The sequence below is a fragment of the Balaenoptera physalus genome (genome assembly GCF_965194825.1).
Source record: "Balaenoptera physalus genome assembly, chromosome: 13".
NCBI lineage: Eukaryota > Metazoa > Chordata > Mammalia > Artiodactyla > Balaenopteridae > Balaenoptera > Balaenoptera physalus.
Window position 1 is genome coordinate 48,234,805 of NC_138892.1, and position 12,226 is coordinate 48,247,030.

The 12,226-nt window shown below is 40.5% G+C and overlaps 1 protein-coding gene across 16 annotated transcripts in view; it reads left to right on the top strand.

Annotated features, from left to right (window-relative positions):
• The window catches only part of BEST3 (bestrophin 3), a 74,784-nt gene that overhangs the window by 15,308 nt on the left and 47,250 nt on the right, over window positions 1–12,226 (top strand). For 11 of the 16 annotated variants that reach the window (XM_082422756.1, XM_082422757.1, XM_082422758.1 and 8 more), the window contains 5 exons: window positions 5,033–5,187; window positions 6,383–6,460; window positions 6,569–6,721; window positions 9,664–9,744; window positions 11,446–11,597. In XM_082422756.1, coding sequence (XP_082278882.1) covers window positions 5,033–5,187; window positions 6,383–6,460; window positions 6,569–6,721; window positions 9,664–9,744; window positions 11,446–11,597 — 619 coding nt within the window. Of the gene's footprint in view, window positions 1–5,032; window positions 5,188–6,382; window positions 6,722–9,663; window positions 9,745–11,445; window positions 11,598–12,226 lie in introns of all 16 variants that reach the window. The other 5 variants (XM_082422751.1, XM_082422760.1, XM_082422759.1 and 2 more) reach the window with 3 other exon arrangements.

The window sequence follows — 12,226 nt, forward strand, 5'->3', positions numbered from 1 at the left end:
AATTTCCAAAGATGGGGTTACTTTGGATAAGATGTGTAACCCTGCAGGAAATAACAAAAATTATTCTGCCTGTACACTCTTGGAGGATACATTAATGTCTAGTTCATCTTTCACAGCACCTAGTAAAGTACGCAATAAATTTGGGCTGAACATTTAAACCCCCCCACCACAACCACCGCGCTTTCCTAGCTCTACATGTCCCTTTCCAATCAGTGGGTGTGCTACACAGCAGGGACTGTGAGGAGGTTACCTAACTCTCGCTTTAGGGTTTGCATTAAATTAACCCTCACTCTGCATATTTGCTTTTTGCTAAGAAGCCAAGAAAGGACCTGCCAGCATAAGTTGATCCATATTCCTCAATAAAAAATAACCAGAGGTAAAGTTATTCTTTGGTCAAATGACAGAAATTGCAGCCAGTATATAAATGCAGTCATTTTTGGAAACTGCACTATAAATCCCAAGACTATAACTGTTAGACAACTGATATGAAATGTCTGAGAATAGCCTTCCAGGGAAAAGGTGAAGGGTTGCAAGTCTTCAAGCACAGAGCCAAGACAGGTCAAGTTCATCTATTAACTTCTTATCATCAGATTTAATCATACTCTGCAAGTCTTAAAAAAAACCAAACAGATTATCTAGATCATGCAACAACTTTGAAATGCACTGAGAAACAAGACAAGAATTCTCAGACTCATTCTTATTCTTTGACCACCAGAGAGAGTCCAATTCCCCAGGCATGGGCAGACCCCTTCAAAGCTAATATAAATAACCTGAGTTTTATCTAAAACTAGTCTCTTGTTGGTAAATATTGGCTCTGTAGTTGTTACTGTTTATTTCAAATACTGAATAAACAGAATCTTCATTCAGTGGGGCAGTGATTTTTTTATTTTTATTTTTTTTTATTTTTTTTTTATTTATTTATTTTATTTTTGGCTGTGCTGGGTCTTCGGTTCGTGCGAGGGCTTTCTCTAGTTGCGGCAAGTGGGGGCCACTCGTCATCGCGGTGCGGGGACCACTCTTCATCGCGGTGCGCGGGCCTCTCACTATCGCGGCCTCTCTTGTTGCGGAGCACAGGCTCCAGACGCGCAGGCTCAGTAATTGTGGCTCACGGGCCCAGCTGCTCCGCGGCATGTGGGATCTTCCCAGACCAGGGCTCGAACCCGTGTCCCCTGCATTAGCAGGCAGATTCTCAACCACTGTGCCACCAGGGACGCCCCCAAGGGGCAGTGATTTTTGAACATTGCTCTAGGTCAGAATTTCCTGCAGAGCTTGGTAAACATGTAAATGCCTGGACCCAATTTCATTAAATTACCCAGGAAGATTAAAAGGATGCTTACACCTGGACCTCACTCTAGACCAACTGAATCAGAATCTCAGGGGATAAGGTGAAGGCACTGGTATTTTCTAAAAGGCATTCAGGATAAGGCAAAGGTGCAACACTGGGTCAAGAATTCCTGCCCTATTGAGTCTGGTTTAGCAGGTGATGGTAGAGCCTAGCCCTCTCCATATATAATAGGTGTCACAAGTGATTGAGACACCCACGACCTGTGGACCATATTCTCAAAACACTGGCCTGGATCACATCAAGTATCTAGGTAACTCCAAAGCTCTATGGGTCAGTGACTTTCAAAATGGCACATCTCACTTCTCCTTTGAGTTCTTTTCTGTTACAGCAACACCTCTTAAATAAAACTCAGTTTATGTGGTAAGGAGGGAGGATTACTTTAAGCAGGAAAACCAGATTCATAAACCAATTACAGATGGTTAAGGATACAAACTGTGTCACATTAGGACAAAAGCTGATTTTCATCTGAATGTGTTAGAATTTCATAAGCAAATGATTGCATTTCTGAATCAAAAGTAACTCAAAATTCATATCTAACAAAAATCAGTTTTAGAAACAAGCTTTAATTCAGAAAGCATTTATACTAAATCATAATGAACATTTAAAAGTCCACTTAAAAAGCCAAGGTGGGGGGACTTCCCTGGTGGTCCAGTGGTTAAGAATCCATCTTCCAATGCAGGGGATACGGGTCTGATCCCTGGTCAGGGAACTAAGATCTCACATGCCGCGGGGCAACTAAGCCCTTGCGCCGCAACTACTGAGCCTGTGTGCCACAATGAAAGATCCCGCGTGCTGCAACTGACCCGATGAAGCCAAAAAAATAAATAATAAATAAATAAAAGAAATGATTCCTCATGCCCCTATATAATCCTTTTTAAAAAAAGTCAAGGTGGTAAGTACAAGGAGAGTCACTGCAGCATTATTTTTAGTAGCAAAAAAATTAAAACAACTGAAAACTCTATTCAAAAGAGGACTACTTATATAAAATACTATACACAGTTAACTAGAATGCAGCCATTAGAAAGAATGGGACTTCCCTGGTGGCGCAGTGGTTAAGAATCCGCCTGCCAATGCAGGAGACATGAGTTCGAGTCCTGGTCCAGGAAGATCCCACATGCCACAGAGCAACTAAGCCCTTGCGCCGCAACTACTGAGCCTGTGCTCTAGAGCCTGCGAGCCACAACTACTGAAGCCCATGTGCCACAACTACTGAAGCTGGCGTGCATACAGCCCGTGCTCCACAGCAAGAGAAGCCACCGCAATGAGAAGCCCACGCAACGCAACGAAGAGTAGCCCCCGCTCGCTGCAACTAGAGAAAGCCCGCGCGCAGCAACAAAGACCAAACACAGCCAAAATATAAAAATAAGTAAATAAATTTATTTAAAAAATTTTTTAAATAAAAAGAATGCTGCTGCTCTCTCTATATTAACAAAAAAAGATCTCCAAGATATAACTTGAAAAACAGAAGCAAATGGCAGATAAGTATGGAGTATAAAGTCATCTGTGTTTTTAAAAATTTGGCCTACATGAAATCCGTGATATTTCTCTGGAAAGATACACAATAACCTGGTTGTAGTGATTTCCTTCAGGGAGGGAAACCCGTTGGGAAAATGAGACTTACTTGCCCCATTAATATTACTTTGGCCCTTTTGAATTTTTGTACCATTTGAGTTACTTAATCAATTAAAAAAAAAAAAAAAAGGGTCTGGGGAATTCCCTGATGGTCCAGTGGTTCGGACTCTTCGCTTCCACTGCAGGGGGCACAGGTTCGATCCTTGGTTGGGGAAATAAGATTCTGAATGCCGCATGGTGCAGCCAAAAAAAAAAAAAAAATCACAGAATAATTGGTAATTAAATAATGATTTTAACTCCAAAAAAAATAAATAAAATGTCAAGTGTAAATTGCAAGCTTTTGAAGACATCTTTATATGAACAAACCCTGATACATAGTAGACATTCAATAAATGTTAATAAATAAACCTCCTACCTTATTCCTCCTCTCCTATTATTCAAATCTCTTCTTTCTCTGGTGTGCAGGTGGTGGGGGTGTGAATAAAAGTGCACATAATATATTATTGGCACTTACTGAGTGCTAAGTATGTGCGAAGCATTATGTTAACCTTTTGACGTATGTTCCTCATCTCAGGTAATTCTACAACACCCCTGTGAAGTAGATATTATCATCTCTTTTACGCATGAGAAAGCTGAGGCTCAGAGAGGTCACTGCAAACTCAAGCAAACTGTGTTATACACACACACAGAGGCACACAAAAATCAAAGAAGCACTTTTAAAGTATATGCAAGGGCTTCCCTGGTGGCGCAGTGGTTAAGAATCCACCTGCCGATGCAGGGGACACGGGTTCAAGCCCTGGTCCGGGTAGATCCCACATGCCGCGGAGCAACTAAGCCCGTGCAACACAACTACTGAGCCTGCGCTCTAGAGCCCAAGAGCCACAACTACTGAGCCGCGCACCTTCTTTTGTTCCACAACAAGAGAAGCCACCGCAATGAGAAGCACGTGCACCGCAAGGAAGAGTAACCCCTGCTCGCCGCAACTAGAGAAAGCCCGCGCACAGCAACAAAGACCCAACGCGGCCAAAAATAAAATAAATAAAATAAATAATAAAATTTTAAAAAAGTATATGCGAAATGCTGTGGGGACTACGAAGATAATATGCTCTTTGCCCTTCCAAAGGGTCTTAGCAGGGGAAACATTTGTGTCTAACATTATCATAATACAAGGCAAGAGAGAGCACTGGTGGAGCTCTGAAGGGGAGAAATCCCCGGGGAAGGAGAAGGAAGGAATCAAGGAAGGCTTCACAGAAGAGGTCCTGGTTAATTAGGAGTTTGAAAGGAGGGGTCAGGACGAAATGTTATGCGATTCACGTGTTTGGCACTGTACTAAGTGCTTTGTATACATTATCACGTTTTATTCTTTTAATCCAAACAATTCTAAGTATTCTTGTTCCCAATTTTAGACGAATAAACCAAAACCTAAAGAAGAGACCTTCCCCAGATGTCCTAGTCCACATTTAATGTCACCTTACTTCCTACTGGCCGCCTCTGTTAGGAATTGCTCACATGCATTGCCTCCTATACCGATATATAACTTGTGTGTGTGTGTGCATGTGTGCACGCGCGCTCGTGAGTACATATTCCTTATCTCTGATACAAGTAAAAACTACTTGAGGGGCTTCCCTAGTGGCGCAGTGGTTGAGAATCTGCCTGCCAATGCGGGGGACACGGGTTCGAGCCCTGGTCTGGGAGGATCCCACATGCCACGGAGCGGCTGGGCCCATGAGCCACGACTACTGAGCCTGCGTGTCTGGAGCCTGTGCTCCGCAACAAGAGAGGCCGCAATAGTGAGAGGCCCGCGCACCGCGATGAAGAGTGGTCCCCGCTTGCCACAACTAGAGAAAGCCCTCGCACAGAAACGAAGACCCAACACAGCCATAAATAAAAAAAAAAAAAAAAAAAAAAAAACCAAAAAACTATTGATGCAATGATGGCAAAGTGCTCATGTTTTTTAAAAAAAAAAAAAAAAACTACTTGAGACAGGAGCCTTTATTTTATATTTCTTGAATATCCCCCATTATATGCTCACATAGTAGACACTGAAATATATAGGGTAATATATTAGCGCTAAACCAAGTCTGTATAATCTAGCTATTTTTATTTTGTGTAAAGGTTTTATGACAGCAGATGAAAGAAAATTATTTGAACACCTCAAATCTCCTCATCTGAAATACTGGGTTCCATTCATCTGGTTTGGAAATCTTGCAGCTAAAGCCCGGAAGGAAGGTAGAATCAGAGACAGTGTTGATCTGCAATCATTGATGACTGTAAGTACATAGTAAACTGTCAGTAAAAGATGCTAATCAGAGACCAACAGGGACCTGGATGCAACAGGTTGGACCTGGATGAGTCCAATTTGTTCAATCCTGGTTCCAAAGGAACCAGAAAGACTGGGCTAGTATCAGAACCCTCAAATGCAGGAGGAGAATAGTACACAGTTTAACTCAGATTGATTGGAGGTGGTTGCTTAGAGGCTCTGTTTTAAACAGAAGTAGGCTTTGTAATAGGCTCTGTAAGAAAATGTTCTTTGATTGATCAGCAACGTCTGCCAGGACTTGGAAGGATCTGGCGTCCTCAAGGCATATTTGCCATCCCTAGCTCCAGGATCCCAGACCAAATCTGGAGTAGAAATAAACACCCCCAGTCAGTTCCCCAAAATCGCCATATCCCAAGGTTAACCCAGCTTTCCAGATGCTCCAGGAAACAAGACTGTGTTTTCATTAAATGAAATAATCCTGAATTCATTTGAGAAACAAATTTATAGAAGGGCTAGAGAGATTTGTGCCATGACAGTCTCCTGCCTCGAGTAGGCAAAAAGGAGTGAATGATTTAAAAACAGCTCCCAATTTAACGTATACTTTCTCCCAGTCTTAAATAATAACTTGCGTTCAATAGAGAAAAAAGAAATCAATGGATCCCAGTCCTTCCTGCTTTAAACAGGGATAGATTTTCTGTCAATAGAAGCATTCTAAAGTCTTCATTTGTTGGGGGAACGGTTTAGGATGTATTTAGTTCTTTTTTCTAAGATCTACAGTAAGCATGTTTTCAAAAGCAATCGAGGAAACAAAAAATAATCTGCTCTCCACATAATTTAGAAATGATTTATTTAAAATATTAACCACTGCCTTCCTACCACCACTTGGGGCCAATATATATGTTGGAAATTATGAATTCAATAGAGTAGGGGATATTTCTATACAGTCCTGATTTATCTTAATGTTTTTAAAAATGTCCAACTGTACTCAATCCCTTTTGCACATTGTTGAATTATGTTGATAGCTTGTCATTTTCAAAATTTTCATTTTGGAGCGGATTTCAGAACCAATTTCTAGCCTTTCAAAGTCACTCTCATCATTTTACAGGTGTATTCCTAAAAGCCACGGCCATATTCTGAATCCCAGTAAATATTTATTACCACACCCATCACCTTAGTAAATCGTGTTTAATTTGTTTCTGGCTTAGGAAATGAACCGATTTCGCTCCTGGTGCAGCCTCTTATTTGGTTATGACTGGGTTGGGATTCCGCTGGTTTACACCCAGGTATCAAATCCTTGGCACGTGATTTTTCTTTCTACTTGCCCACTTTGGCATGCTGTCTCTCTCGGGCAGCCAGCGCTGTGCTCTCACTTGGGTTTCTCTCTGTTTCAGGTTGTCACGCTAGCTGTCTACACCTTCTTCTTTGCGTGCCTGATTGGACGCCAGTTTTTGGATCCCACCAAAGGCTACTCAGGGCATGACTTAGATCTTTACATTCCGATCTTTACTCTCCTACAATTCTTCTTCTATGCAGGATGGCTCAAGGTAGCCAACAGTCTCAGTGCCTGAGACCTGCTCTGTAATCTCCGTCATGTTCCAAACTCTGCACACTGATCCCTTACTGAATCACTCATTCATGAGTGAGTCAAAGGTAGATTTAACTTTTAATAGCTCAGAGATGTTATTACGTTTCAACCAGGCATTAAAGTGGCAGGGATGTGGTGAGTACTGTACTGTAGGGTCTGAAGCAGCTCATTTATGCAGACGCTACTCTTTTACGGCCACTGATTGTTTTAAGCCTTTGTGTGCTCGCATTAGGATTACAATAATGTAATTAAAGTAATAAGTGTACCTGCATTGATATTTTATACCACAACAAGCAACTAAGCAGAGTAAAAGAGAGTAAATAAGAAGCCTTGTATCTCAGACTTAAGCATTAATATTATATTATTATCTTGGTTCTGCTCAACTCTGTAGATAGTTAGCTTCTATCCCCTGAAATCCCACTAGCTGTGCCACGACATTAAATGCATTCCATTTTCAAAACCAGAACTGAGACTCAAAGGAATTCATCGGAATCAAAACCAGAAACCCCAGGATTAATGACAATATTTGGTTTGCCAGGAAATTAAAAACAGGTCAGACCAGTGAAAACAACTAGTCCAATCATCAGTGTAGAATTTTATTTGTTCCTGCTACCATCTCCCCCCAACCCCAGATGTATGTAAAAGTATCAGAGGCCTGATTCTTCCATCTCTTTCGTATGTGACAGAAAAAGATCAAAGACAATGGCTTCATTAAGTTAATTGAAATCTAAAGACAGTTTGAAGATAATTTTAATAAAATAGAATTTCAAATGTTTGACCTTCCAAACTGCCACAGTGCACCGTCGAGGCCTTTCAGGTTGTGGAAGCATTTTCTCTGCAGATGCCTTTACTTTCATTGGTTTGAATTTTAACCAGGAAAAATAAATATGTTGGCACTTCAAGTTATCCTCCAAAGAGTAAAGGCATTTCCTTTACAAATGGCAAAAACATTTTTAACCAGATGACAGTGACTCAATTATTTTTACCCATTTAAGACAGAGAAAGAGTAATAGAGACTAATAGCTCTCATTTCCCATTAGAGAAAAAAGTAGACTCTACTTTTATAAACACAAACTCACCACAATTGGCCCAAACACTCAATTACTCTGGTCTTCTATTGTCCTTTCCCCTGAGTTGTGCTGAGCTTTTTATTCTTCACTTTGTGTCCACATGAGATGTTTGGCCAGCCTGGAAGGAAGAGCCAGCAGTTCCTGCCTTCTGAAGTGCTCTCTAAAATATTAACAGTCTTTTCCTTTATAAAATATTTTGAAGGCAAAATATGAAAAGACAATCTTAGCTCTATTAAGAGACAGGTAACCCTAAGAGAAGGGAGTTTTCCCACCCAGTGGATTGGATCTCAGTTTCTAAACAGCAGTTTTGTCTGGACAATTCTAATATTTATAAATCTTTTCAAAGTGTGAAAACCCATCTTAATCTTATGAACGGTGTATTACTGAGTTGTTTGCTGGAAATGGAGCCTCCAAGTGAGTAAAGGATATTTTTGTGACATAGTCAATTCAGAAACATGGATATCATTTTGGTAGTTAAATGTAGACTCTAATACTATATGCAGGATGGATCCCATAAAAGTGAAATGCTGGATGTAACAAAAATATTTTCAGGACCCATCCAGTGGCCTATTCAATTTAAGGAAAACCCCAGACAAGAAAGGTAGACAGCCCCTTGGAACTTGCAGTGAAGGACTCTGACAATGGATATTGCTGTGACTGATCCAGGGGCATGGGCCCTGCCACAGGCTGTCCCTTAGAACAAGGGGATGTCCTTCTCTAAGTCAGTGGTTCTCAACAATGGCCACACATTAAAAACTCCTGGGAGCTCTACTCAATAATGATGCCAGGGCTCAACCTCACACCCATTAAATCAGAATCTCCAGGGGTGGTGGGGTGCGGACCCAGGCATCAATTTTCTTTAAAAGCTCTCCAGGTGATTTTGATGTAGTGGTTAGACTTAAATCCTAAAAAATACGTAGGTAGATTTTCTACCAAATAGTCTCAGAATCTAGGAACTCAACTAATCAATGGCGCCTTTGTTTTATACACTTGTAAGTTTTTTACATCTAGGCCCAATGTAAAACCACATACACACACATACACACACAAACACACACACACACAGGTCCAGGTAATCAAAATCAAAGGGAATTAATGAAAATAGAGACTAACAGGTGAGACATATTTGGCATATAAATCTCTCATCAAGAAGGCTATTCAATTCAGGAACATGGTAAGAACATCTAATGCTTACCAACTGTTAGAAGATATATGATAAGAAGTTACTTAACTTCAAAGTAACTTACTAGATAGCCATAAATCCTTTAAGATAAAACTAAGTAAGAAAAATTCCAGCTTTATGACTTACTAGCTCTGTGACTCATTAATTTAGCAGTTATGTCCAATAATTATGAAATCTCCTTGTATTATTTTCTCTAATTGTGAAGTCTTTCTTTGCTGTTTAACCTTGCCCACATTTACATTTTATCTCATCACCTGGCCCTTTGTAAATTCTTTCAGAGCACAGGCTACATACCCCTCAAAGTGCCTAGCACAATGCTCTTTTGATATTTGCTGGCTGATTTGTACCTGAGAATCAGTCATTTCTCTCCTAAACAGCCCATGGCTTCTCCTAGTTGGGGCCTGCATTGTCACCAGCTGAATAGACAGAGTCTTTGGAGAGCAGACCCTGCAGGTGCATGATTCACGGTCTGAGTCCATTCTCACTGGCTGATAAATATCTGCATCTGCAGAACAACCCACTCCACTCTAGGCTTCCTATTATGAAAGCTGACCAAAGAAAGCAGAGAGTGAAACAGGAATCCTCTTCAACCTTCACTCTTAGTCATCACAGCATCATGGCGGACTTATTCTATGTTCTCAATTGCAGGTAGCTGAGCAACTTATCAACCCTTTTGGAGAAGATGATGATGATTTTGAAACTAACTGGTGCATTGACAGAAATCTGCAGGTTAGAGGAGCTTTTCTTTCCTTTACAAACATTAATAATCTAAACAGACTCTGAATGCCGGCCCCTGAACTTGAGTGCTTTAGCCACAAACAAAAGAGGTTTGGCTATTCAGTATGTTGTTTCGAGGTCCTTTAGGAACCTCACGGGTCCTGGATCTCAGTTCCGGTAAAATTTAGTCCCTTTTAAATACAATTTCAAGCCAGTTTTCTTTGTAGGTTTCTTTACTAACTTTACATAGCCACTTCCATCTCAGTACAGACCAATATTTTAATTCATTCTTTAATCTGTTTCCTATTGCCACCTAAAAAGATTAACAATGACATAAAGTGGCAGCCAGACACAATCCAATGTGAGTTCCCAACTCACATCATGTAGGTCCCTGCAGTCAGATGTCCAGCAGCTGGACACTGGAAACATGGGCCACGCCAGCCTGTGTCTCAAATCTCCCTCAATCACACCAAATGGACCCCAGAGCCTTTACCCTGAAGCATTATTTCAGAGATATTTTTCATGAAGACGCAGCATGAGAGAATTTTGCTTTTAGGCAAGACTCTCCTCAACCCATTCTCTTCTCTGAGAACTACAGGCTGAGAAAAGGGCTTCAACTTGCTCATCTGTTTCAAGCCCTTACTCAGCTCTTACACAGGTTAAAACATTTTGCTGTTGTTTCACAAACTGGCCCCAATACACAGAGGGCAAGGAGAGACCAAAGAAGAAGGCAGACCGCTCCAGATTGGTAGGTGGCAGGTTTAACAAGCTAGGAACTTAATTAAGAGGCTTGTCTTCAGTGGATACAAGATGAGTAGACCTCCACACCTACCTGCCAGAATCCTAAAATTTGATATAGAGGCCTTACTGGGGTTCAGTCATGTATTCAGTCCAGATGGTCTCAACAGCACATTACTCTCTCAAGGTTGTGTCCTTGAAACAGCTCCCACTGTGGGAACAGTGGGCAGAATATACATTCCAAGGACAGGGGAGAGGAGCCTCCGATTACTCTCATCCAGCTCACAGGTCAACTGGCAGGTCACGACCTCTGTATTGACCTCTAACAATCACATTGTCAGCCTGTTGAGGAAGAAGTGTAATGCCTACACCACTCACTCTTTGTAAAACTTAGATTTCCAGAGGATTAATAATTTATTCATGCATCAGTTTGTCAAAGTCAAAAGGAGAAGACCACTATAACCCTAAACAGTATAGGCTTGTTGATATATTTTTCTAAACAAACAAACAAAAATTCAGGGCACATAAGAAATGATATCAAGTATAAATATGTTTATGGAATCAATGAAATGGGATATTGAAATCTTCGGCTTCCTGCAATATCTGGGATTATGTGGTTGCTGTCAGGAGAGCCACTAGACAATTAGAAAACTTTGAGCAAAGAAGAAAAAGGTGTCTCTCCTGCCTCCAGATAAGATGCACTCCACTCTGGGGTATGTGGCTTGATGAATCTAGTCTGGGCAGTTTTATGGCTCCACTTATCCCCATTGCCAAGTGCTCTTATGCAGTGAATGACATGTATAACTCTCTGTAGCAGCACTGGTTGAAGCAAATATGAACTACAGACATTTGTATATTCACTCATTCACACTGTGTTCTATCCCATTCCAAACCCCATGCACCCACTAAACTTATTCTTTCTTTATAAATACAACTCACATCTGAATTATTCTAACACTCTAACGATGATTTTAGGTCTCCCTTTTAGCCGTGGATGAAATGCACATGAGCTTACCCAAAATGAAGAAGGACATTTACTGGGACGATTCTGCTGCTCGACCACCGTATACACTGGCAGCTGCTGACTACTGCATACCCTCATTTCTGGGGTCAACCGTCGAAATGGGGTAAGCGCATTTTTAAAAATCATCAATATTTAGAAGAGAAGTCACTGTTCTGATCTTTTTGTGATGTGGTTCTGAAGTTACTTTCATAAGAACTCTCAATTATTAATATCTTACAATGGTAGCCTTTTCAAATTTTCAGACATAATTAATATGTCCAAGAGAGTGAGAAATTAAAGAGACTGTAGTTTCTGATTTAAATATAGTGTGTGTATATGTGTGTTTTGAGGTAATTTGCATTTTACCTTGCCTTTATACCACAGCAAATTTTCCAGTAGTTGTGAAACTATCCTCTTTTTTTCCTTCCAACTTGAAGAGTAGTTTACTATTTTAATTATACAGTTGTTTATTATTTAATTATGACTATCATAATGAAATGCATCTTAACAAGTATTTGTTGAGTATATACCATGTGTAGGCACTGTGTTAGACTATTTTGAGACAAGCAAGCCTTAAGATAAATTTTATCAAAAGTGTTACTCTAAGAGTATATTTTGATCAAACTGACTTGTTTAGTATACAAGCCAGTGTCTGTTCAGTTGTTTTAACATAACAATCTGTCCCTATGTACTATGAGCTTTAAATAAACGGGCTGAGGCCTGCAGTAAATCATGCACAGTTCTTGAATAATT